The sequence below is a fragment of the Arachis hypogaea genome, chromosome 6 (genome assembly GCF_003086295.3).
Source record: "Arachis hypogaea cultivar Tifrunner chromosome 6, arahy.Tifrunner.gnm2.J5K5, whole genome shotgun sequence".
In the NCBI taxonomy this organism is placed as follows: Eukaryota; Viridiplantae; Streptophyta; class Magnoliopsida; order Fabales; family Fabaceae; genus Arachis; species Arachis hypogaea.
The window spans coordinates 91853111-91879159 of record NC_092041.1 but is presented as its reverse complement, the minus strand read 5'-3'; the positions used below and the strand labels follow the sequence as shown (position 1 = coordinate 91879159).

Here is a 26049-nt window from a genome sequence, read left to right as displayed (position 1 = left end):
TACATTGAGCGTTGATAGATAAGTAACATTCTCATTCTATATACTCAGGTAAATTTTCCATATATTATGAATTCTAAAAAATGCTTGACCGTGACAATATAACATTCATTTTTTTTTTTGGTATCTACACCATAACATTGATTGTGTAATTTAGGTTTCATGTACATACATTGTAATGAATTTCATGTAGTGTTTCATTAGTAAATTTTTATATAAGTTATTATAAATAAATTAATTTTAAATTAAATACACTTTTATACGCAAAAGTAGGTAATGAAATTACACAATGCAAAGGAAGTATAGCATTTTCTGGACATTAATTTGGTAAAAATAAAAAAGAAATAAAAAATAATTAAACATTAAAATATGTATAATTAAAATTTATTTAATTAATAAGGATTATACATTAAGAACTTTTAAGAAGGAATCAATAATAAAAGCATTAAACGTATATTAAATTGCTATATATGATTTTTAATGTAAAAAAAGATAGATTAAAGTTAATGGCAGCATAACACCTTTTTGGTAATAAACAAAGGATTTAATTAACACGTATTTGAAAATAAGTTAAAATTACTAGTAATAACTTTTTTCTAAATATTTTACTTTAACAAATATATAATAGATGCATTAAAAATTTAAATTTTGTACATCTATTTTTATGAAGACTTTTTTAATTGGTAATTTTATCGTATGTCATGTTAACTAAACCCATAAATAATTAATAACATAAATTTATTAAGAAAACAATTATTGCACATTTAAAAAAAAAAGATTGGTGTTTGATTTATAAAGTCATTAAATTTAAAGATAACAAATATGGAAAAATTAAAAATAAGTTTAGCTGATATGTGTATTAAAAGTATATGATAAGATTATTATTATAAAAAATTTTAAATATTTTTTAATGAATACAAAAAAATACATTGAAAATTTAAATTTTTATATTTTTAATAAAAAAAATTTAATTTACAATTTTAACATGTATTCTTAAGATATAAATGAGTTAAATCCATTAAAAATATATAAAAATTACATTCAAATAGATAATAATTTTAAATTAGGTGAACAAAGGTAAAACAAAAATTGAGATTAATTAATATTATTCTATCATTTATTATACAGTAAAGTAATTATAAAAAATTTAATTTACCTAATATTTTAAAAAATTGATTTTTAAAAATTATTAATATAAAATAATTTTATATAAATATATATTTAATTTAATAATAAAATAAAAAATAATTATTTTTTTATATTAATACATAAATAATATAAAATTTAAAATTTAAGATATATAATCATTTAGAAACTTAAATGTATTTATAAACTATTATGTAAAATATCCTTACATTCAAATTAGGATTTTTTTAAAATAAATAATTTAACGATTTTATTTACTGAAATATGGATTCGTAGCGTATTTATCAATTTATATAATTTGACTTATCTCGTTTATTGTGTAAATTAGATAATTATGAATGTATCTTGTTTTATTTAGAGTTAAAAAAAAATACACATATCTCATTTACAGTGTAAACGAAATATATATATTATTATAAAAAACTATTATAATAATCCAAATTTTAATACTTAAAAGAATACATAAAAATTTTATTTATATTTATTTTTAAATTTATAACAGGTACAAGAAATATGTATAATTAAATTTTTAATATTTAGAAGAGTACATAAAAATTTTATTAAATTTATTCAATTTTCAATTTTTTAATTTGGTATCTTCTTCTATTACTTATTTAAATTTTTTGTTTATTGTTTTTTTCTGAATTCCTATAAATTAGATTTGAAACCGCCCATTATTTTATTTAAAGCAAGAATTCTTTATTTTTATAAATTAAATAAATATAATAATCATCAAAATAAATAATTTAAAAAATATTTACTAAAATAAATATTTTTCTCTTATCTTGTTTATACTGTAAACGATATAGTCTAAATGAGATATATGTATTTCTTAAAAATTTTGTTGAAAATAATAAAAATATTAATAATATCAATAATCCAAATTTTTAGCATGTAATTAGTACATAAAAAGACTGGTAGAAGAGATTAAAATAGATATATTTGATTAATTAGTACTTAAAAATAGTACATAAAAAATTTTAGATTAAATTATAATCTAATTGGATTGATTTAAATTTAAAAGACAAAAAATTCGTACCTATTTAAGGAAAGTTCCATGATAAAAATAAATATGGTAATTGTGCAATTTCTAAAAATTGAAAGATAAGAAGGGTGAAGTTGATGCACGATAACCGTTTCAGTTTCTTTCCACTATCCCCATCAACCTCTCTTTAAGAATTGGCTTTCCATCTTTTCATTTTTATTTCTTTTACCAACCTTTTTATGTACTAATTACATGCTAAAAATTTGAATGATTGATATTATTAATATTTTTTATTATTTTAATTTTTTTTAAAATACATTGTAAGTGAGATGTATATCTCGTTTACATTACAAACATTTATACTGTAAACAAGAATACAAGATATATATGTGTTGCGTCTATCTGGCTTATTTCGTTTACATTGTAAACGAGATAAGAGAAATATTTATTTCAGTAAATATTTTATAAATTATTTATTTCAATAATTATTATTTTTATTTAATTTATAAAAATAAAAAATCTTTTAAAGTAACTATATGGTAAAAAAAATTAAAATATTCAATTAACGTAGAGACTCCTTCTTCGCTCTTCTAGAAAAAAATAGCGTAATGTTTCAAATTTTCAAATGAATATGGGAATGTGTTGTTTCAAATTCTCTTTAAAAAATAGTGGGTAGTTTGAAATTTAATTAAATAATAAAAATAAATTAAAAAAATCACAAAGTTTAAAAATTTGAATGAATTATGCAAAAGGAAGAATGACTGTTTAAATAATATAATAGAAAAGGGAAGAGATAGTTGATGCACAATTGGAAAACATTTCGGAGTGGGACAGGATTTTGACCCCAATGAAACAAACAAACTGCTCTTATTTTTGAAATTTTTTCAAATTTAATGATGCAACTACAACCTTTGTTAATATTTCATTCGATCAAAATAATAATAAAATATATTGATTTTTTTAAATTGATTTAAATTAAATTATTAATATTTTTATTATTTTAAAAATTATATCTTTTGTTTATAAATATATATTTTATTTATAATATAAATAAATTAATTATGAATATATTTTATTTACATCATAAACAATATATAAAATACGTCAATTCTCATATATTACGTGTCTTATTTTATATACAGTATAAATGAGATATAATTAATTTGTTTACAATAAATGCTATAAATAATAAGATACAAAAAAAACGTAAATTATGTCCAAATTATATATATTGATAAATAAAATAATATTTAAAAAAATCCTCCAAATTAAATTTTATAAAATAAGAAAAAAATAGAAAATTCAGCTTACAAATAACCCCTCATATATTGTACTCAAAGTTCTGAAAATAAGTTGGATCGAATCGGTTGAATTATGAACCGATAAAATTTGTGATCCGATTAGAAACTATAACCATCAAAATTGAAAATTGTTGTTGAACCGTCAAATCAGTTGAAAATCAATCGGTCGAACCGAACCAAAATCTGTCCGATTTTCAAAAATTTTCCCTGATCAAAGTGCAGCACCCTGGCGACCTCACTCACTCACTCCTCCTTCCAGCCCCTTCCTGATTGAGAAAAGCAACCTCAAACGGCAACCCTATAGCCTCCACTCACTCACTGACCCACTCTTAACCAGTTAATCCTAAAGGCCTCTCCAGTCCCGCGATTCATCAACTCATCATCAACACTCATCAGCCAGCCACCACTAGCTGCAGCAGGCGGCAGCTCCTACCATTGCCGAACTCCTCTCCTCGGCCAGAGCTCGCCGTCGCCACTGGATTTGTGACTGATAGAGAGTGCCGTCGCTGAACGTCTCTGCCACTCACCCTCTTCTCCTCGCGGTGGAATCTCTGCTCGGAGCTCTTCTCGTTGCCGTCGCGAACTGCTCCTGCTCGGCTGTCGTCTCCTCGCCGTAACGAGCTCTGTTCTCGGCGTCTCTCTCTATCTCTACGAGGTCATTGTCAGCGCCGTGTTACTCCGAGCTCACACTCTCTCCGAGCTCACTCTGTCACCGCCGTTCCTCCCTCGGCGTCTCACCAGTAGGCCATTTCTTCAGTTTCATCTTTATTTTTTAGTTAATTTTTAAGATTCTGAGCTGAGTTTGTGTTCTGAAATTGGATTCTGAAGTTATTGTTGTTGTGATTCTGAAGTTATTGTTGGCATGAAGTTTTCTAGTTGTTGCGGTTGGTTCTGTTGTTGGCGAATTTGTGTTGCTGCTTCATTATAATTACTAATTTGCTCGCCGTCTCAGACCGAAGGTCAGTGCTCACTGCTCACTTGTTCTTCGTTTTTTTTTTAAATTTTTTTAATGCTCTGCTCAGAAATCAAATCACATGATGATTAATTGATTATTGAATGTTTTGTGATTTTATTGAAGAAAACCCTTCTCCACTCCAATCTCTTTCCTTCGAGTTCAGAGATCAGAAGCTCAACCAAGAGAAAAACCCTAGCCTCCACCACAGCCGCAGGGAGCAGCCGTGTTTGCCACCATCCGCCGCAGTCAGGGCTTGTCTCTTTGAGCTTCGTCCGCCGCAGTCAGTGCTCACTTGTTCTTGTTTCTTTTTTATGCTCTTTTCAGAAATCATTGAATGATTATTGAATGTTTACGTTTTTTGTTGATTGATTATTTGATTAATGATTATTGATTAGCTTTGGCTGCTCTGTTCTGCTGTTGTGTTTTGTGATCTTTTTGGGTAGTGATGAGCTGATGATGTGCTGGTTTGTGTTTTATTGTTTTGTGATTTAATTATGCATAAATTGTGACTGTCTTAATAATTAATTGAATACCAATATTTTGTTCAAAACATTCCCAACCTTGCTGGAAATAGACTGCTTCTACCTGGGTTAGGGAAATTAGATCTTTTATTCTAGCACAATAGCATTAATAAATCTAGCCTTTGAATTATTAGGAATCAGGTTATACTAGTGCTAGGAAATATGAATTATGTTCTATAAGCACCCTTTTATTTGGGTCTTAAGACTGACTTTTGTGTGTCATTAAGTTTCACAAATTGTGCTGCATTATGACTGGCTTAATTCTGAGATTAATTTATTTGTCTTAGTTTAAGGTGGATATATGAGTTTTTAAATATGGTGATATGGTGAAAAAATTTTATTTTTGATTTACTATCTTATTTTCCCATATACAAGTCCTGAACTATACTTTTGTTGTACAGTGCATCCTGCATAGGTTTTTGTTGCATTGAATGGTGCATTTCAATATTTCATACACTTTTGGAGTACTTCGCAATCATGTATAATGCAGCAGTTGTTAGTCAATTAGATTTGGAATTGAAACTTAGTATATTTTTTTATACTAGCTGGGCTACTTAATCTTAGTCTTAATTAAAATATAAGGTTAAGGATTTTACAATTTTTGTATTTCTAATTTTACATGTTAAAAACTGATTGTACTAAGAAGCTAGTTAAAAGCATATTTTTTAAAGCTTTGGACTAAAACTGTATGCAAATACATGAAAAGTAGTTTATTTTACTGAAATTGTAGAGAGTTTGAAGAGAAAAGGGTTCATTTCTTGAATGATTGCTGCTTCTGTTATTTGAAACTTCAAAGATATAACTCCAAAACGATTTTTTCAGTTGAACCATGGTGTAACCGGTTAAACTACTAAACCAATGAGCTGATGACTAAAGCGGTTCGATGACCGGTCCGGTTCTCAGAACCTTGATAATTTCTGCTGTTACTGGTTTTAGATCTGAAATTGTGGTTGATGATTGCTGAATTATTGATTGATTCTGGCAAGATTGAAAGCATATCTGGTCGTTAGCGATGATTGAACCATCTTAGAGCTTTTCCTTCCATAACTTGAATCATTGAATGATTAGCTATGCTCCAGTACTGTTCTGTACTCTATATTCTGTATTTTTGGTGTTGATTGAATCATTGAATGATTAGTTCACTGCTGGTTTTTTTAGTTAATTTTTGGAAAAAGATTGTTAATCTTTGTTAAAATTGTGCTGAAATTTTGCTAAAATTGTGATCAGCTGAAAATTATTTTGAAAATTTTGCTAAAAGTTTTTCGGAGTTTCTATTTGTTCATTATGATCAGTCTTTTGTTAGAGAAGAAATAAATTTGTCATCTTTGTTTTTAATGAAGAAATAGATGAATTGAATTAACTGAATAAACTCAATTAACCAGATAAGTAGATGATCGAATATTTATTATTGGTTTGGTTAATTCGATGAATTTTTTTTTGTTTCTTGTAACTATCTTAAATTTCATATATATAAATTTTATACTTATATAAGTTTTGACCTTTAATATTTGGTTTTTTATATTTGACTCGTGTTGTATTTAAATGTGATTATGAGATTTTAATTGGAATTATACTTTTAATTTGTATATATTTAAGATTTATAACAGAATATATTTATATTTTTGTATATTTATTTATAATTTGATGTTATTTTATTATAATTCGGTTATTTCAGTTGAACAACGGTTGAACCGGTTGAACTTCTAAACCGATGAACCAGTAGCTCGAGCGGTTTGATGATTGGTTCAGTTTTCAGATCCTTGATTGTACTTGTGAGTTGTGACTGCCACGGTTTCGGAGTCCTCTTCACTGTTTCTCTGAGGCCACTGCTAACCACTCAGAACCGCCGCCGAAACAATCATGCTCTCCTTTGCAACCCTCAACCCTTCAACCCCATTCAATCACACCCCAAGTTATACTGTATGTCGTATCCTCAACCGTAACTCTCTCCTCCCATCCACATTCTCACTACCACCCAAATCAAATCCCTATTGCTCTTCCTCCACTGACAGACCCCTCCGCGTGCGTGCTATTGACGCCGTTCAGCTCTTCGACTACGAGTCAAAGCTCGCCAAGGAGTTCACCATCTCCCAGCGCCTCAAGATTGCAATTGTCGGCTTCGGCAACTTCGGCCAGTTCCTTGCCGCCACATTAGTCCGCCAGGGCCACACCGTCCTCGCCCACTCCCGCTCCGACCACTCTGCCGCAGCCAAAAAGCTTGGCGTATTGTTCTTCCAAAACCCCGACGACTTATGTGAGGAGCATCCCGAAGTGATCCTCCTCTGCTCCTCCATAATCTCAACGGAGCGCGTGCTCCTCACGATCCCTCTCCAGCGCCTCAAGCGCAGCACTCTCTTCGTTGATGTCCTCTCCGTCAAAGAATTCCCCAAGAAGCTCCTCCTTGAGCTCCTCCCCTCCGATTTCGACGTCCTCTGCACTCACCCGATGTTCGGACCTGAGTCCGCACGTGACGGATGGACCGGCCTCCCATTCGTCTTCGAGAAGGTTCGTATCCTTGACGAGGAGCACCGTGTTTCTCGCTGTGAGAAGTTCCTCAATGTGTTTGCCAAAGAAGGTTGCAGGATGGTGGAGATGAGTTGCGAGGATCATGATCGTTATGCTGCTGGTTCGCAGTTCATTACTCATACCGTTGGAAGGATTCTTGAAGGGTTGATGTTGGAGTCGACACCGATTAATACGAAAGGGTACGAGAGTTTGTTGGGGTTGGTGGAGAACACTGCTGGGGATAGCTTTGATTTGTATTATGGTTTGTTCATGTTTAATAAGAATTCTTTGGAGATGCTGGAGAAGCTTGATTTGGCGTTTGAGGATCTCAGGAAGCAGCTCATTGCGCGGTTGCATCACGTGGTCAGGAATCAGTTGATGGAGGACGGTGAAAGGTTGCAGCAGCTGGATGGAAGTAACAGCCATGCACTGATCCGGCGAGCTCGTAATGGATCTGCATTGCTGTATTCCAGGTATTTGATATTTGGAACTTGAAAAATCTTAGGAATTTTCGCTATATTGTGTGAATATTTGTGATTGATGTTTTAGAGTGTTCGTGTTGAGATTGAGAGCAAGCAACTTAATCATTTTGAATTTGGAAGATGTTCTTGTGATGGGAAAATGGTTAATACATAATAATGATTAATGAGTAATGATGCTAATAATGCAGATCCAATGATGTTACTCTGCTAAGTAGTTCCATTTCAAACAATTCTAGCCCGTCTGATGAGAACACAAAGCTCAAGATTGCAATCGTTGGTTTTGGAAACTTTGGTCAGTTTCTTGCAAAAACTATAGTTAGTCAAGGTCATCAGGTTTTGGCGTATTCTAGAACAGACTATTCTGATGTGGCTCGGGAGTTGGGGGTTTCATATTTCAGCAACGCAGATGATCTTTGTGAGCAGCATCCAGAAGTGATTTTACTCTGCACTTCCATCCTTTCGACGGTTAAAGTTCTTAAATCATTACCTTTCCAAAGGTTGAAGAGAAGTACATTGTTTGTTGATGTACTATCCGTCAAAGAGTTCCCTAGAAACCTTTTCCTTCAACACTTGCCTCCTGATTTTGATGTTCTCTGCACACATCCCATGTTTGGGCCGGAGAGTGGAAAGAATGGCTGGAAAAACCTTCCTCTTGTTTATGACAAAGTTAGAATTGGGAACGAAGAATCAAGAATATTGCGATGTTGTCAGTTTCTTGACATTTTTGCTAGTGAAGGATGCCGGATGGTTGAAATGTCTTGTGCTGAACACGATTGGTATGCAGCTGGATCCCAGTTTGTTACACACACAACAGGAAGATTTTTAGAAAAACTGGGGTTAGAGACAACACCAATAAACACAAAGGGTTATGAAACTTTGTTGAGTTTGGTGGAAAATACCGTGGAGGATAGTTTTGATCTGTACTATGGTTTATTCTTGTATAATTTAAATGCCATGGAGCAACTAGAAAGATTCGATTTGGCTTTTGAATCATTGAAGAAGCAACTTTTCGGACGATTGCATAGTATCTACCGAAAGCATCTATTTGAAAATGAAGAACAGATCCTTGCTTTGCCAGAGAGGTCTACGCCGCCACAAAAATCTGAAGACAGTGATGCATCATCACCTCTTTCAAAAACTGTAGACACCAAATGAATTTATGCCAAAGATTTCCATCTCATTTGTAAGCATTTCAGGCCCCAATTATTCTAATAGTAGGTTCAAGTAAATTTGTTAATTCTAAAATTTCACATTCAATAATTCTTGGAGTTTGGCTGTTCTGTCCCATTGAAAATAAAAGAAAAATGTTGTAATTCTCAATATATTTTAACTCCTCTATATTTCTTAGTTTTCATTCCATGTCTAGCTTGCTGCATCGATAATAGTGGAGCTGGATGATCATGTATTTAGGTGCCAATGCAGTTATTGGCGATAAATGTAGATTTAAGTGTTCTGAATCTTCAGTGAGATAAAGCGCAGTCCAGTGGATAAGCATCCTGTGTTAGCGCAGGGTTCGGGAAAGAGTTGCATCCAAAGGATATGATGTACGCAGCCTAACCTAATAATTAAATCAGTGGCTGTTTTCACAGCTTTAACCCGTGATCCTGGGTTCACACGGAGACAACTCAATTGTTGTTCTAAAGCTCCCCTTCTGAATCTGAAGTGAGATATTCATTGAAATGAAAAATATAGATACTTTAGATAAAAGTGGGATATTTGTAGGAATTGAGTGACTTAAAATGCAAATATTCACTAGGTATAACGTGAAAGCAGGAAATGATCATGAAAACTGCTGTGAAGTGTGATCATGGACAATGCTGAGGGATGGCAAAAAAATCCGCGCCCATGGATACCGCTCGAATTACCTACGACGAGGAGGTTAACGGGGACATGCAAAATTTCTATAGGGATGGAGACCCACCCCCATGAATAAATGGAGACGGGGGAGGGGATTGAGGTACCCGCCCCACGGGACCTATGAAATCTCCACAAAAAATAATTTACTTAAATGTCCTTATGTATATAAGTTTTGTAAGTAACTCTAATTCATTTTATTTTAATTTATATGTTGGAAATTTTATGTGTATGTTATTATGTTAAATTTGTATTTGAATAATGTGTGATTTGATATATTTGGTTGAATTATATAAGATTTTATTATATTCTATTAATTATCTTTTAAAAAAATTTAAAACTTAATAATATCCAATTATTCATAGATTTTGAATCATCTCGTTAGTAACAAGTTTAACATTAATGATAGGTATATTTCAGGGCTAAGGGCTAAGGGCTAAGGTTATCTTTGGATTGAATGCTCTTGTTGGAAGAACCATACAATCTGGTTCTGCAGTTGGACCATGGAACTTCTTCAATGCCGAATCTTTTATCCGTTACATTGTAAGAAAGAATTACAGCATTGCTGGTTGGGAATGTGGTAAGTGTATGCTCCCTCATTACATATATGCCAAAGTAGCAAGCATTAGTGTAATTGATTCAATAATAGTAAAATTAAAAATGGTGATTTTAAGACTCATTATTTTTGTCACAGTTGGATTTCACATTGAGTTTCTAACACAAACATTGCAAATCTTTGTACTCATTTTTATTTTATATATCTAAACAATGCATCTTTTCACCATTGGATAGAATGTGTGATCTGCATATGATAAGTCTACACCCTCAACCAATGGTAGAAAGGTATGTGCGAGGTTGTATAATTAGCACACAATATTTTTCTGAAGAGAATGACACTTGAAAGCTAAAATGAAAATAGTCCACAATAATATGCTGGTCCTCCTTCAACTATGAAATTTAATATTTGGTATCTATAATAATCTGGATTTGACACAAAAGCAGTATGTTCTGGTGTCATAAACAGCCGACATTCCAAGCTGATCCAAATACCTGTGTTATGATGTATTAACATTAGAGCAAATGCTTGTAGAATCTCCAATGACAAAAAAAAAAAAAAATAAAATAAAATAAAATAAAAACAAAAATAAAAATGAAAAAAAATCAAGGTGAGTTAGTTGAATTAACCAGAAGCTGTAGACAAATGCATCAGACACAAGATGGTGGCGACTGTTGTAAGTCTCTCCTGCCTCACCAACCCATGCTTTTGCTCTGGTTGCTGATTTTTGAAGTATGTTTTTGAGGCCACTGAATGTGCTAGCCACTAGTCAAGATATGATGGTTCAAGAATTTTTTCAATTAGGTGCTCATCAACTCCTGAATGTAAGATAAAGTAGTAGCTTTTGTTATAACCAAAATTCATAAACATTGGTCAAATATTATAACATTAGTATTCCTATTTGGTGGATGATACCTGCTCCGAGGTTATATAATGTGTGATGAGATACCACATCAACAGATTTACCAGATTTGTTTACAAATTCCTGGAACCAATTTGTTTATAGAAGCCACCTGGAGCAATGACCAGTGGCTTATGCCTAATCCCTCTATATACATCATGATTATGTTTCTTAAAGCAGCAATATCAGAAGCATATTGATCTGCAGAAACAAAGAAAGAATACCAGGTTGAGAAGAAAAGCATGACCCCAGCTAAATGTTCCATAGTCACATTTCTGAGGACGCCACCAATCAAGAGTTGCACAGACAAAATCATCATCAATCCTTCCAATGTGAGATTTACCATGTATCATTATTCCTTTCACTGCTTCATGTCCACTACTTTCCCTTCCATGCATAGCATTCACTCCAGTGAAGCTCAACAAACTCACCACCAAGTAGAACAGACCCACAAGCCTTATCATCAAAGAACCCGCACTTTTTTTCTTTTTTGGTTAACGGTGTGCACTTAAGTTGGAACCATTTCAGCATGTATAATGTTAGGGACTTGGGAGAACGAATACAGGCCCAAATTTAAATGGGATTAAACATTAAAATTGTGGGCCTTCTTGACCAAAAATTAATATTGTGGGTCTTATGCATCTTTATCAAATATTTAAAACCTTCTGCAGGCACCAAAACTTAAGCCAACTAGGTGTGCAGCCGAGGCCTTGGATCTATGGCAACATCACCTGCCTCGTTGGGAGCTTCATTCGAATTCGAATCCTCAATGAAGAATATAGAACTCATGTTAGTAATAGTAGTGTGTGTGAGTGGGGTGTAATGCACAAGACCAAAAAAAAAAAGCCAACTAGGTGTACCACTTTGGACTTGCATTGACCACAAACGAACAATTTACAAAAAAGAAAAGAAAATTATTAATCCATTTTTTTTCTCGACAAAGAATTATATGATCTATAAGAATTTTGTTTAATCGAATTTCACCTAACCAGCAAGGGAAATTATTTCACAACGATAAAGTAGTAAAATAAACAATGTACTACTTAATATTAAATTGATATTTCAGCTTAGTTAACGATAGGTATCCGGATTTTGCATTGTTCATTTGCAGTGATACTTAATTGTTAATTATTATAGTATAGGATAGATCAACAATTCACATGGCGTATAATTCACTATATTATAAAATAGGAAGCGGTTCTAGTATTCTTCGGTACGGAAGTGGAACTTTGTTGTTTCGTTCAATATAGTCACTAAGATATACTATAAATTATTCATACGGTGGAAATATAAAAAAGCTGTCATTGAGTGGAAACAATGAGAAGGAAGCTCAAGGATGTCACGCAACCGGTTTAAAAGTTTCTCTGTGTTAATACATTTCTCACAATTTTTACACTAACTTCTTTAATATCATCATTATAATATTTATGTCATAATATATAATTTACAAACCAAAATTAAAGTATTATAATTTTAAAATTTAACATTTAAAAAAAAAAGCGGCGAAAAAAATTCGATTATAAGTGAAAAATAAACATCAATCCCAATAGTACATCACTTGGTTAATATAAATAGTCCGTTAAGTCAGAATAAATCCAAAAAAAAATGTCAATTTCAGAAAATATATAAGTAGGTATTGGTAAGGAATTTTAGTCTTTAATAATTTGGACTTCTTTTGGACATATAGTAAAAAAATTTAGGCGACAAAAGATCTGAAATTATATACAACTAAATTTATATCCATGAAAAATTAAAATAAATTAATTTATATATATAAAAATTATTTAATAAAAAAATAAAAAATTAATATTAAATTTATGGTAAAGTATATTTTTTGTTGCTAAAGTTTGACAAAAGTTTTAAAAATATCTGTAAATTTTATTTTATTTTAATTTTGTCTCAGAAATTTTGGATTTGTATCAAATATGGTTAAACTCTACTGCAGTGACAATATTGTAGGAGAGGTCCTGCGAAAAAATAGCTCGGCGTCAGGATGATAAAAAGTTTAAGACCTTTCTTCTTACTTTTTCAAATCCCTGACGGCTAAATTTTAAAAAAAATTAAGATTAATTCTACAACAATTTCATAAGAACAATGTTCAACACAAGCAAATCAAACATAATTTTCATGTATTATTATTCATTAATGTTAAACATTAAAATATGTATAATTAAAATTTATTTAATTAATAAGAATTATACATAAAGAATGTTCAAGAAGGAATTACTAATTAAACATTAAACATATATTAAATTGCTATATATGATTTTTAACGTAAAAAAAGATAGATTAAAGTTAATGGCAGCATAAACACCTTTTTGGTAATAAACAAAGGATTTAATTAACACGTATTTGGATATAAGTTAAAATTACTAGTAATATTTTTTTAAATATTTTACTTTAACAAAGATATAATAAATGTATTAAAAGTTTAAAATTTGTGCATCTATTTTATAAAGACTTTTTAATTAGTAATTTTATCGTATATTATGTTAATTAAACCCATAAACAATTAATAAGATAAACTTATTAAGGAAACAATTATTGCACATTTAGATTGGTGTTTGATTTATAAAGTCATTAAATTTAAAGATAACGAACATGGAAAATTTTAAAATAAGTTTAGCTAATATGTGCATTAAAATTATATAATAAGACTATTATTAATAAAAAATTTTAAATATTGCTTTAATGAATACAAAAAAAATACATTGAAAAATTTAAAATTTTTTTATATATTTTAATAAAAATTTAATTTACAATTTTAACACTTATTCTTAGGATACAAATTAGTTAAATCCATTAAAAATATATAAAAACTCATTCAAATATATACTATTGTAAATTAGGTGAACAAAGTTAAAACAGAAATTGATATTAATTAATATTATTCTATCATTTATTATATTGTAAAGTAATTATAAAAAAATTAATTTATCTAATTTTTTAAAAAATTGATTTTTAGACATTATTGATATAAAATAATTTTATACATATATTTAATTAAATAATAAAATAACAAAATAATTATTTTTTATATTAATACATAAATGATTTAAAATTTAAAATTTAAGATATATAATCATCTAACAAATTAAATATATTTGTTAACTATTATGTAAAATGTCCTTACATCCAAATTAAACTCTAAAGATAAAGAAAAAAGATAGAAAAATCATCTTACAAATAGTCCCCTCGTATATTGTACTTGTGAGTTGTGACTGCCACGATTTCAGAGTCCTCTTCACTGTTTCTCTGAAGCCACCACTAACTACTCAGAATTGTCGCCAAAACAATCATGCTCTCTATAACATTTTCACTATCAGAATGTCACACTTTCGCCTGCGTCACTCTGATAGCAAGAAGCATTACGACGAATTCATATATCTAATAATAAAATAGGAGCTTTTGACTCGAAACCATATGCTGTTTTCTTTAGAAAAAACTGGAAAAAAAAAACTTTATCTTAAAAACAAACAAGCATATGCATAAATACAAAACTTTCTACATAAATAGCTTATAAGAATAATATACATACAAAACGTATAATTTCTATCCCTCTTACAAGATAAAGTATTTTTTTTGATTTTTTTTCAAAGAAAACAAAGATACAGTTTTGAGTCAAAAAGCACCTATTTTATTATTAGATATATGAAGTCGTCGTAATGCTTCTTGCTATCAGAGTGGCACAGCCAGAAGCGTGATATTCTGATAATGAGGGTGTTACACTCTCCATTCGTAGTTGCATCACGTGGTCAGGAATTAGTTGATGGAGAACGGTGAAAGGTTGCATCAGCTGGTTGGAAATAACAGCCATGCACTGCTTCGGCGAGCTCATAATGGATATGCATGGCTGCATTCCAGGTATTTGATATTTGGAACTTGAAAAATCTCAGGAGTTTTTGCTACATTGTGTGAATATTTGTAATTGATGTTTTAGAGAGTGTTCGTGTTTGTTGAGATTGAGAGCAAGCAACTTAATCATTTTGAAATCAGAAGATGTTCTTGTGATGGGAAAAGGGTTAATACATAATAATTATTAATGACTAACCATACTAATAATGCAGATCTAATGATGTTGCTCTGCTAAGTAGTTTCGCTTTAAACAATTCTAACCCGTCTGAGGAGAACACAAAACTTAAGATTGCAATAGTTAGTTTTGAAAACTTTGGTCAGTTCCTTGTAAAAACTATAGTTAGTCAAGGTCATGAGGTTTTTGGCGTATTCTAAATCAAACTACTTTGATGTGGCTCAGGAGGTGGGGGGTTTCGTATTTCAGCGACACAGATGATTTTTGTGAGCAGCATCTAGAAGTGATTTTACTCTGCACTTCCTTCCTATCGACGGTTAATGTTCTTAAATAATTACCTTTCCAAAGGTTGAAGAGAAGTACATTGTTTGTTGATGTACTATCCGTCAAAGAGATTCCTAGAAACATCTTCCTTCAACACTTGCATCCTAATTTTTTGTTCTCTACACACATCCCATGTTTAGGTCGGAGAGTGGAAAGAATGGCTAGAAAAACCTTCCTCTTGTTTATGACAAAGTTAGAATTGGGAACGAAGAATCAAGAATATTGCGATGTTATTGGTTTCTCGACATTTTTTCTAGTGAAGGATGCCCGATCGTTGAAATGTCTTGTGTTGAATATGATTGGCATCAGCTGAATCCCAGTTTGTTACACACAAATAGGAAGATTTGTAGAAAAATCGGGATTAGAGACAACACCAATCAACACAAAGGGTTATGAAACTTTGTTGAGTTTGGTGAAAAATACCGTGGGGGATAGTTTTGATCTGTACTATGGTTTATTCTTGTATAATTTAAATGCCAAGGAATAACTAGAAAGATTTGATTTGGCTTTTGAATAATTTAGAAGTAACTTTTCGCTGATTACATAGTATCTACCGAAAGCAGCTATTTGAAAATGAAGAACAGATTTTTGCTTTGCTAGAGAGGTCTATGTTTCTAGAAAAATCTAAAGACAATGATGCGTCATCACCTCTTTCAAAAACTATAGACACCAAATGAATTATTGCCAAAGATTTCCATCCCATTGGTAGGCATTGCAGGTCCCAATTATTCTAATAGTAAGTTTAAATAAATCAGTTAATTCTAAAATTTCATATTCAATAATCTCAAAGTTTGGCTGCTCTGTCCCATTGAAATTAAAAGAAAAATGTTGTAATTCTCAATATATTGTAACTCCCTTATATTTCTTAGTTTTCATTCCATGTCTAGCTTGCTGCGTCGATAATAGTAGAGCAGAATGATCATGTATTTAGGTGCGATATTTGGAATCACTTTACTGCTATTAGTTTCATCATGAGGTCAAGAATCAGATGATGGAGAACGGTGAAAGGTTGCATCAGCTGGATGGAAGTAACAACCATGCACTGCTCCGGTAAGCTCGTAATGGATCTACATTGCTGCATTCCAGGTATTTGATATTTGGAACTTGAAAAAAATCTCAGGGATTTTTGCTACATTGTGTGAATATTTGTGATTGATGTTTTAGAGAGTGTTTGTGTTTGTTGAGATTGAGAGCATGCAACTTAATTATTTTGAATTCGGAAGATGTTGTTCTTGTGATGGGAAAAGGGTTAATACGTAATAATGATTAATGAGTAATGATGCTAATAATGCAGATCCAATGATGTTGCTCTGCTAAGTAGTTTCGCTTCAAACAATTTAGCTCGTCTGATGAGAACACAAAGCTCAAGATTGCAATCGTTGGTTTTGGAAACTTTGGTCAGTTCCTTGTGAAAACTATAGTTAGTCAAGGTCATGAGGTTTCGGCATATTCTAGATCAGACTACTCTGATGTGGCTCGAGAGTTGGGGGTTTCATGTTTCAGCAATGCAGATAATCTTTGTGAGTAATGGTGCACGAAATTGCAATCACACTTTGCAATCCCGCACAACTAACCAGCAAGTGCACTGGGTCGTCCAAGTAATACCTTACGTGAGTAAGGGTCGATCCCACGGAGATTGTCGGCTTGAAGCAAGCTATGGTTATCTTGTAACTCTTAGTCAGGATATCAAAGATTATCAGGATTGATTGTAAAATGCAAAAGAACATAAAACAGGTACTTGAATTGCAGTGATGGAGAATAGGTTGAGGTTTTGGAGATGCTCTGTCTTCTGAACCTCTGCTTTCCTACTGTCTTCTTCTTCAAACACGCAAGGCTCCTTCCATGGCAAGCTGTATGTAGGGTTTCACCGTTGTCAATGGCTACCTCCCATCCTCTCAGTGGAAATGTTCAACGCACCCTGTCACGGCACGGCTATCCAGCTGTCGGTTCTCGATCATGTCGGAATAGAATCCAGTGATTCTTTTGCGTCTGTCACTAACGCCCCACAATCGCGAGTTTGAAGCTCGTCACAGTCATTCAATCATTGAATCCTACTCAGAATACCACAGACAAGGTTTAGACCTTCCGGATTCTCTTGAATGCCGCCATCAATTCTAGCTTATACCACGAAGATTCTGATTAAGGAATCCAAGAGATATCTACTCAATCTAAGGTAGAACGGAGGTGGTTGTCAGGCACGCATTCATAGTTGAGAATATGATGAGTGTCACGGGTCATCACATTCATCCGGGTTAAGAACAAGTGATATCTTAGAACGGAAGCAAGCATGACTGAATAAGAAACAGTAGTAATTGCATTAATCCATCAAGACACAGCAGAGCTCCTCACCCCCAACCATTGGGTTTAGAGACTCATGCTGTAGAAGATACAATGAGAAACGTGTAAAGTGTCATGAGGTACAGATACAATGTCAAAAGATCCTATTAATAGTGAACTAGTGACCTAGGGTTTACAGAAATGAGTAAATGACAGAAAAATCCACTTCCGGGCCCACTTGGTGTGTGCTTGGGCTGAGCATTGAAGCATTTTCGTGTAGAGGCTCTTTCTGGAGTTAAACGCTAGCTTTTATGCCAGTTTGAGCGTTTAACTCCAATTTCTATGCCAGTTCCAGCGTTAAACGCTGGGAATTCTGAAGCTGATTTGAAACGCCGGTTTGGGCCATCAAATCTCGGGCAAAGTATGGACTATTATACATTGCTGAAAAGCCCAGGATGTCTACTTTCCAACACCGTTGAGAGCGCGCCAATTGAGCTTCTGTAGCTCCAGAAAATTCACTTCGAGTGCAGGGAGGTCAGAATCCAACAGCATCTGCAGTCCTTTTAGCCTCTGAATCAGATTTTTGCTCAGATCCCTCAATTTCAGCCGGAAAATACCTGAAATCACAGAAAAACACAAAAACTCATAGTAAAGTCCAGAAAAGTGAATTTTAATTGAAAACTAATAAAAATAGACTAAAAACTAACTAAATCATACTAAAAACATATTAAAAATAATGCCAAAAGGCGTATAAATTATCCGCTCATCAAGCAACATCCAGAAATGATCTCACTCTGATCTTATTCTTGTATAATTTAAATGCCAGGGAGCAACTAGAAAGATTTTGGCTTTTGAATCATTGAAGAACCAGCCTTTTAGCCGATTGCATCTGAAAATGAAGAACAGGTCCTTGCTTTGCCAAAGAGGTCTATGTTGCCAGAGAAATCTGATGAACAGATCCTCCTTGAGCTCCTCCCCTCCGATTTCGACATCCTTTGCGTTCACCCGATATTTGGACCTCAGTCTGCATTTGAAGGATGGACCAGCCTCCCATTCATCTTCAAGAAACTTCCTTGCCCTGCATCGCACAGCCATCGTTTGAACTTTGATGCCACTGTCCTGAACTCCGTCGCAACCTCTTGTCTCGTTGCGCAGCCACTGTCACGCCAGTGCCAGCTCTCTGAACTCCATCACAACCTCCTGAGCTTTAGCACAAACCAAACGACGTCATCCAGATCAAATTTTTGAAATCCGGCCATGACTAACCACTCAGAACTGACGTCGAAACAACTATGCTCTCCATTGCAACCCTTAACTCATCAACCCCATTCAATCACTCTCCAGATTACCCTGTTTGCCATATCCTCAACCGTCACTCTATCCTCCTATCCATATTCTCACTTCAGCTAGTTCTTTGCCACCACATTAGTCTGCTAGGGCCGCACCGTCCTCACCCACTCCTGCTCCGACCACTCCGCCACAGCCAAAAATCTTGGCGTATTGTTCTTCCAAAACCCCGAAGTGATCCTCCTTTGCTCCTTCATAATCTCAACGAAGCGCGTGCTCCTCACGCTCCTTCACCAGCACCTCAAGCGTAACACTCTCTTTTTTGACATCCTTTTTGTCAAAGAATTCCCCAAGAAGCTCCTCCCCTCCGATTTCGGCGTCCTTTACTCTCACCGATGTTTGGACCCGACTCTGCACCTGACGAATGGACCAGCCTCCCCTTCGTCTTCAAGAAAGTTCGTATCCTCGACGAGGGCACCATGTTTCTTGCTGTGAGAAGTTCCTCAACGCGTTTTCCAAACAAGGTTTTAGGATGGTAAAGATGAGTTGCAAGGATCATGATGGTTATGCCGCCGTTTCGGAGTTAATTACTCATATTGTTGGAAGGATTCTTGAAGGATTGATGCCGGAGTCGATGCTGATTAGTATGAACTTCCTTGCCCTCCATCGCGCAGCCACCATTTGAACATCGAAGCCATTGTCCTGAACTCCGTCGCAACCTCTTACCTCCGTCGCGCAGCCACTTCCTCGCCGACACTAGCTCCTTGAACTCCATCGCAACCTCTCGAGCCCAAACACAAACCAAACGATGTCGTCTAGATAAATTTTCAAAAAACCATCCATGGCTAACCACTCAGAACCGCCGCCAAAACAACCATGCTCTGCATTGCAACCCTCAACCCTTCAACCCCATCCAATCACTTCCCATATTACATTATCCGTTGTAAATGGTCACTCTCTCCTCCACATTGTCACTACCATCCAAATCGAATCTATGTTGCTCTTCCTCTACCTACAGACACCTCCACGTGTGCGCCATCTATGTCGCTCATCTCTTTGACTACGAGTCAAGCCTCGCCAAGGAGTTTACTATCTCTCAACGCCTCAATATCGCAATTGTCGGCTTCAGCAACATGGGCCAGTTCCTTGCCACCACATTAGTCCGCCAGGGGCACACTGTCCTCACCTATTCCCACTCTGACCACTCCAACGCAGTCAGAAAGCTTGGCGTATTGTTCTTCGAAAATCACGATGACCTATGGGAGGAGCATCCCAAAGTAATACTCCTGTGCTGCTCCATAATCTCAACGGAGTGCGTGCTCCTCACGCTCCCTTTCCAGTGCCTCTAGCACAATATTCTCTTTGTTGACGTCCTCTTCGTCAAAGAATTCCCCAAGAAGCTCCTCCTTGAGCTCCTCCCCTATGATTTCGACGTCCTCTGCACTCATCTGATGTTCCAACCTGAGTCCACATCTGACGGATGAACCGGCCTCCCATTCATCTTTGAGAAAGTTTGTATCCTTGACGAGAAGCACCGTGTTTCTCGCTATGAGAAGTTCTTCAATGCATTTGCCAGAGAAGGTTATAGGATGGTGGAGAAGAGTTGCGAGGATCACAACCGTTACGCTGTCGGTTCACAGTTCATTACACGTACCGTTGGAAGGATTCTTAAAGGGTTGATGCTGGAGTCGACACCAATTAGTACAAACTTCCTTGCCCTCCATTGTGCAGCCATCGTTCGTAAGCCACTGTCCTGAACTCTGCCACAAACTTCAGCCTTCGTCCCGCAACCACTGTCTCACTGGCGCCCACTCCCTATACTCCGTCGCAACCTCCTGAGGCCAAACACAAACCAAACGATGTCATCCAGATCAATTTTCATAAAACCAGCCAAGGCTAACCACTAAGAACCGCCACTGAAACAACAATGCTCTATATTGCAACCCTCAACCCTTCAACCCCAATCACTCCCCAGATTAACTATCTGTCGTATGATCGTCACTCTCTTCTCCTGTTCATACCCTGGGTCGAGCTGTTCAACCCGGGCTGCTTGGCGACGGGACGACCGACCTCTTCAGGTCAGGAATATCCGACATCTTCTCAAAGAGATCGGCCGAAACTGCTATAGAGGCCCAAGAAGTCCCGAACATAGGAACACGACCCAAATCTAAAGGCAGCCCAAGCCTAGAAAGATAAGGACGGTTCCCTTGAAGATAAGATGACTTCACTCAAAGATAAGATAAGATAACTATCTTATCTCAAGAGAAGATCACTCCACACTATTATAAATACACTGGAGCACCCAGGTATAACTCATACTATAATTCTACTAAAAACCTGCTTAATACTCTTGCTAACTTAAGCATCGGATTCTCTTGCAGGTACCACCACCCTCCGGTGACGAAGGATCAGCAGCTCCGCCAAGTCCAACAAGTCGGACACGTCAGCTCCGACCACCAGCTCTGAACAGGTCAGACACAGTATCTCTGACCACAACAGCAGATTTCATCTGAGATTAACCTACAGTTTCAGGTAACCCTTGGAACATTGGCGTCGTTGCCGGGGAACCTGAAAGTCATCCCACCATCATGGCAGACAACCTGGACAACGACCACAACTCTGATGTGGAGAACAGAACACCACATAAGAACGTGGAGGTTACACTAGACGATACTTCTCAACCTAACAAAGACAAGGACTCCCTAAACACGGGACCCATGGAAGCACTTCAGGATCGCCTAAAACAACTCGAAAAAGAGGTCGAATACCAGCGGGAAGCCGAGAAAGACCTACGAAGGGAAGTAAGGCGACGCCGCGAATTAGAAGACAAGCTCCATAAGCTCGAAGCTGATCTCAAAACTAAAATTACTCGATCCAGTCACGAGGATAGTTCCCGGAAGGACCAAGACCCATTCACCAAAGAGATCATGAAGGTTAAAATCCCAAAAAGTTTCAAACCTCACGATATGACTTTATATGATGGCACAACAGATTCCAGTCATCATCTCAGCAACTTGCGAAGCATAATGTATCTCACCGATGCCTCAGACGCAACTCGGTACAAAGCTTTCCTGACCACCTTAACAAAAGCAGCAATTAAGTGGTTCGACAATCTGCCCCCCAGGTCCATCTCAAGCTTTGACGACTTAGCCAAAAAGTTTTAGCCAGATTCTCCATTCAGAAGGACAAAATTAAACACGCCCCAAGCCTACTAGGAATCAAGCAAGGAGATCAGGAAAGTCTTTGTAGCTATATGGAAAGATTCAATAAAGCATGTCTGGACATTCAGAGTTTGCCAACCGAAGCAGCCATTATGGGTCTCATCAATGACCTACGAGAGGGACCTTTTAGTCAATCCATATCAAAGAAACATCCCACATCTCTGAATAAAGTACAAGAACGAGCAGAAAAATACATCAACATGGAGGAAAACTCTCGCCTAGGAGAAACCCCAAAATCTGGATTCTTCAACTCCTCCCGAGATAAAAAGATTAAGAAATACCATAATTACACCCCTCTTCGGGTGTCTCTTATGGAAGTTTACAGAGAAGTATGCCACACGGAGAAAATTCCACCACCCCGTCCACTTAAAAGCAAAAAGAGAGGAGGAAATCGGACGAAATATTGCGAATACCATCGAATCTATGGACATCCCACCAATGAGTGCTTCAACCTGAAGAATGTCATAGAGAAATTGGTAAGAGAAGGGAGACTAGATCGGTACCTAGCCAGTAAGATAGATGAGCCCAGAAAAAGAAGAGACGAATAGGTTGGACGAACAGAACAACCACCTCGTACCCCAAAGAGACATGTTTACATGATACATGGAGGATTTGCGGGAGGAGGAATCTCCAAATTGTCTCACAAAAGACACCTCAAAGAGGTATACCACGTCGAGGGAGGAGGAGAGGCACCTGACCTCCCTACTATCACCTTTACTAAAGAGGACGCAGCTGGCGTCATCTTGAGACATGACGATCCCATGGTCATTACTATCGTATTGGCCAACGCTAACCTACACCAAACACTGGTGGACCAAGGAAGCTCGACCGACATCTTGTTCAAAACATCCTTCGACAAGCTCGACCTAGAAGAAAAAGAGCTCAAAGCATATCCGAACAGCTTATTTGGACTAGGAGACACACCAATCCAACCACTTGGATACACCTCGCTACATACAACCTTTGGAAAAGAGAACTGGTCAAGGATCCTCAATATAAACTACATCGTGGTCGACGTAAGCTCAGCCTACAATGTCTTAATAGGTCGGACAACGCTAAATCAGCTCGGAGCAGTAGTCTCGTCTCCACATCTATGCATGAAGTTTCCAACTACAGAAGGAATCGCTACGATAAAAAGAGACCAGAAGATGGCCCGCCGTTGTTACAACGAAAGTCTGAACCTCAGAGGCAAAGGAGAAGAAGTCCACACCATCAAACTCGGAGGAGATCGAGGTCGGGAAGAATTCCGTCCACAACCAGAAGGCGAGATAGAAAAAGTCCATATCGAAGATGTCCCAGACAAAATAACCAATATTGGTACAACCCTTAAAAGAGACATAAAGAAATCCCTTATATAGTTCTTAAAAGATAATGTCGACCTCTTCGTATGGAAAGTCGTGGAAAAGCTGGGCATAGACCCCAAGTTAATGTGCCACAAACTGGCAATATATCCAGGGTCTCGGCCAGTACAGCAGAGACGTAGAAAGCTCGGACCAGAAAGATCCCAAGCCGTCGAAGAACAAGTATAAGCCCTACTGGAGGCAGGATTCATAAGAGAAGTCAAATACCCATTATGGCTTGCCAACGTCGTCTTGGTGAAAAAATCAAATGGGAAGTGGCGGATTTACACCGATTACACTGACCTCAACAAAGCTTGCCCAAAAGATCCCTATCCACTCCCAAGTATCGACTCTCTGGTGGATGCCTCCTCCGGATACAAGTACCTATCATTTATGGACGCCTATTCAGGATATAATCAAATCCCAATGTATCCACCTGATCAAGAAAAAACCTCATTCTTAACTCCAAAGGCAAATTACTGCTACATTGTCATGCCCTTTGGACTCAAAAATGCAGGAGCTACCTACCAAAGGTTATTGAACAAAGTCTTCGCAGAGTACATCGAAAAACTAATGGAGGTATACGTAGACGACATGCTAGTAAAAACACAAAGCGAGGAATCACTACTGTCTGATCTCACCCAAGTATTCAACACCATGAGAAAGCATGGCATGCGACTTAACCCTGCAAAATGCACATTTTCAATAGAAGCCGGTAAATTCTTGGGTTTTATGCTCACACAAAGAGGAATAGAAGCAAACCCGGACAAGTGCCGGGCCATACTCGACATGAAAAGTCCGACTTGTGTCAAAGAAGTGCAACAGCTCAACGGGCGACTGGCCGCCTTATCCAGATTTTTAGCCGGAGCAGCCATAAGATCTCTCCCCTTCTACGTCACACTAAGGAAAGGGAAGAAGTTCGAATGGACACCAGAGTGCGAGCAAGCTTTCCAAGATTTCAAAAGATTCCTGGGGCAACCACCCGTTCTTACCCGACCACAGGAAGGAGAACCGCTCATTTTATACCTTGCAATAGGAAGTCAGGCAGTAGCCTTAACACTATTCAAAGAGGACGAAAGTGGACAAAAACCCATATACTTCTTCAGCAAAGCACTACAAGGGTTTGAGCTAAACTACCAAAAAATAGAAAAATGCGCATACGCTCTCATATTAACGTCACGAAGACTCCGTCCATACTTCCAAGCTCATACCATTATAGTTCGGACCAACCAGCCCATAAAAGGTGTTCTACAAAAAACAGATTTGGCGGGAAGAATTCTACAGTGGGCAGTCGAGTTGTCTGAATTCGACCTTCAGTATGAAGCATAGACAGCTATTAAATCACAGTATCTAGCCGACTTCATTGCGGAATACACCGACACCCCAAAAATCCCTACAAATTGGAATCTCTATGTAGATGGCTCATCAAATAAAGCTGGGAGTGGAGCAGGTGTGATAATAGAAAGCAATCATGGAACCCAAATTAAACTTTCTCTCAAATTCGGGTTTCCTACTTAGAACAACCAAGTCGAATATGAGGCACTACTAGCTGGTTTAAAGCTGGCTAAGGAGGTAGGGGCTCAAAAGCTTGTCATCTTTAGCGACTCATAGGTAATCACCTCACAAATAACGGGGAGCTACCAAGCCAATGATCTACTATGAAAAAGTACTTGGACAAAACTAAGGAACAACTCGGATAACTCGGGGGAATATGAGGTCCGCTATATACCCCGGGAACATAATGGTCGAGCTGTTGCACTCTCAAAACTAGCCAGCACCAAACCAGGGGGCAACAATAGAAGCATCATCCAAGAAATGCTGCAGAACCCGTCAATCTCGGAAGAAGAAAAGGTCCTAGCCATAATAGGGCAGGATCAAGGATGGATGGCTCCCAAAGTCAGTTACCTCAAGACAGAAATACTGCCTACAGATACTGTTCATATCCTGGGTCGAGGTGTCCGACCCGAGATGTTCTACAGACAAAGCGACCGATCTCTTCAGGTCAGGACAATCCGACCTCTTCTCAAAAGAGCTCGGCCAAGTCACGAGAAAGCCCAAACAAAGGGCCCAAATAGAGGAACACGCCCCAAATCCTAAGGCAGCCCAAGCCTACCGAGGGAAGGGCGGTTCCCATGAAAGATAAGCTGACCTCACCTAGAAGATAAGATAAGATAAGATAACTAACTTATCTTATCTAAAAAGGGTCACTCTACACCATTATAAATACACTGGAGCACCTAGGTATAACACACATTCTGATCCTACTCAATACCTGCTTAATACCCTTGCTAACTTAAGCATCGGAGTCCCTTGCAGGTACCCCCACCCTCCAGGGACAAAGGATCAGCAGCACTTTCAGTTCCACAA

The 26049-nt window shown here is 36.1% G+C and overlaps 1 protein-coding gene, 1 long non-coding RNA gene and 2 pseudogenes across 11 annotated transcripts; 3 read left to right on the top strand and 1 right to left on the bottom strand.

The window, feature by feature from the left end:
* Positions 1-2457: 2457 nt before the first annotated feature.
* Positions 2458-10672, top strand: LOC112696929 (arogenate dehydrogenase 1, chloroplastic). Of its 10 annotated transcripts, none has more exons than XM_072197303.1 (6): positions 3566-4169; positions 4298-4388; positions 4508-4664; positions 6581-7883; positions 8081-9075; positions 10156-10672. In XM_072197303.1, exons 4-5 carry the CDS (start codon positions 6766-6768, stop codon positions 9045-9047), a joined length of 2085 nt encoding a protein of 694 aa, XP_072053404.1. In that variant the 5' UTR covers positions 3566-4169; positions 4298-4388; positions 4508-4664; positions 6581-6765; the 3' UTR covers positions 9048-9075; positions 10156-10672. The 10 variants fall into 10 exon arrangements, with proteins under 10 accessions (XP_025605677.1, XP_072053404.1, XP_072053405.1 ...); XM_072197304.1 differs by having other exon boundaries at positions 10167-10445; XM_025749891.3 differs by having other exon boundaries at positions 3667-4169; positions 4281-4388; positions 10167-10672.
* On the bottom strand, positions 10473-11709 carry LOC112696932 (uncharacterized). The gene is made up of 3 exons (XR_003150997.3): positions 11428-11709; positions 10932-11120; positions 10473-10796 (listed from the first exon to the last, which is right to left on the bottom strand). It is a non-coding gene; the product is annotated as an uncharacterized lncRNA (long non-coding RNA).
* A 3263-nt stretch (positions 11710-14972) lies between these two features.
* On the top strand, positions 14973-16074 carry LOC140172992 (arogenate dehydrogenase 1, chloroplastic-like; annotated as a pseudogene).
* Positions 16075-16548: 474 nt separating this feature from the next.
* Positions 16549-19806, top strand: LOC112805730 (arogenate dehydrogenase 1, chloroplastic-like; annotated as a pseudogene).
* Positions 19807-26049: the final 6243 nt, after the last annotated feature.

What these genes read in the sequence shown, in the direction of transcription:
- LOC112696929 (XM_072197303.1), top strand. Translation starts at nt 6,766, where the DNA reads ATGCTCTCCTTTGCAACCCTCAACCCTTCAACCCCATTCAATCACACC. An exon ending in TCTGCATTGCTGTATTCCAG is followed by an intron (nt 7,884 to 8,080) that starts GTATTTGATATT and finishes CTAATAATGCAG; the next exon opens with ATCCAATGATGTTACTCTGC.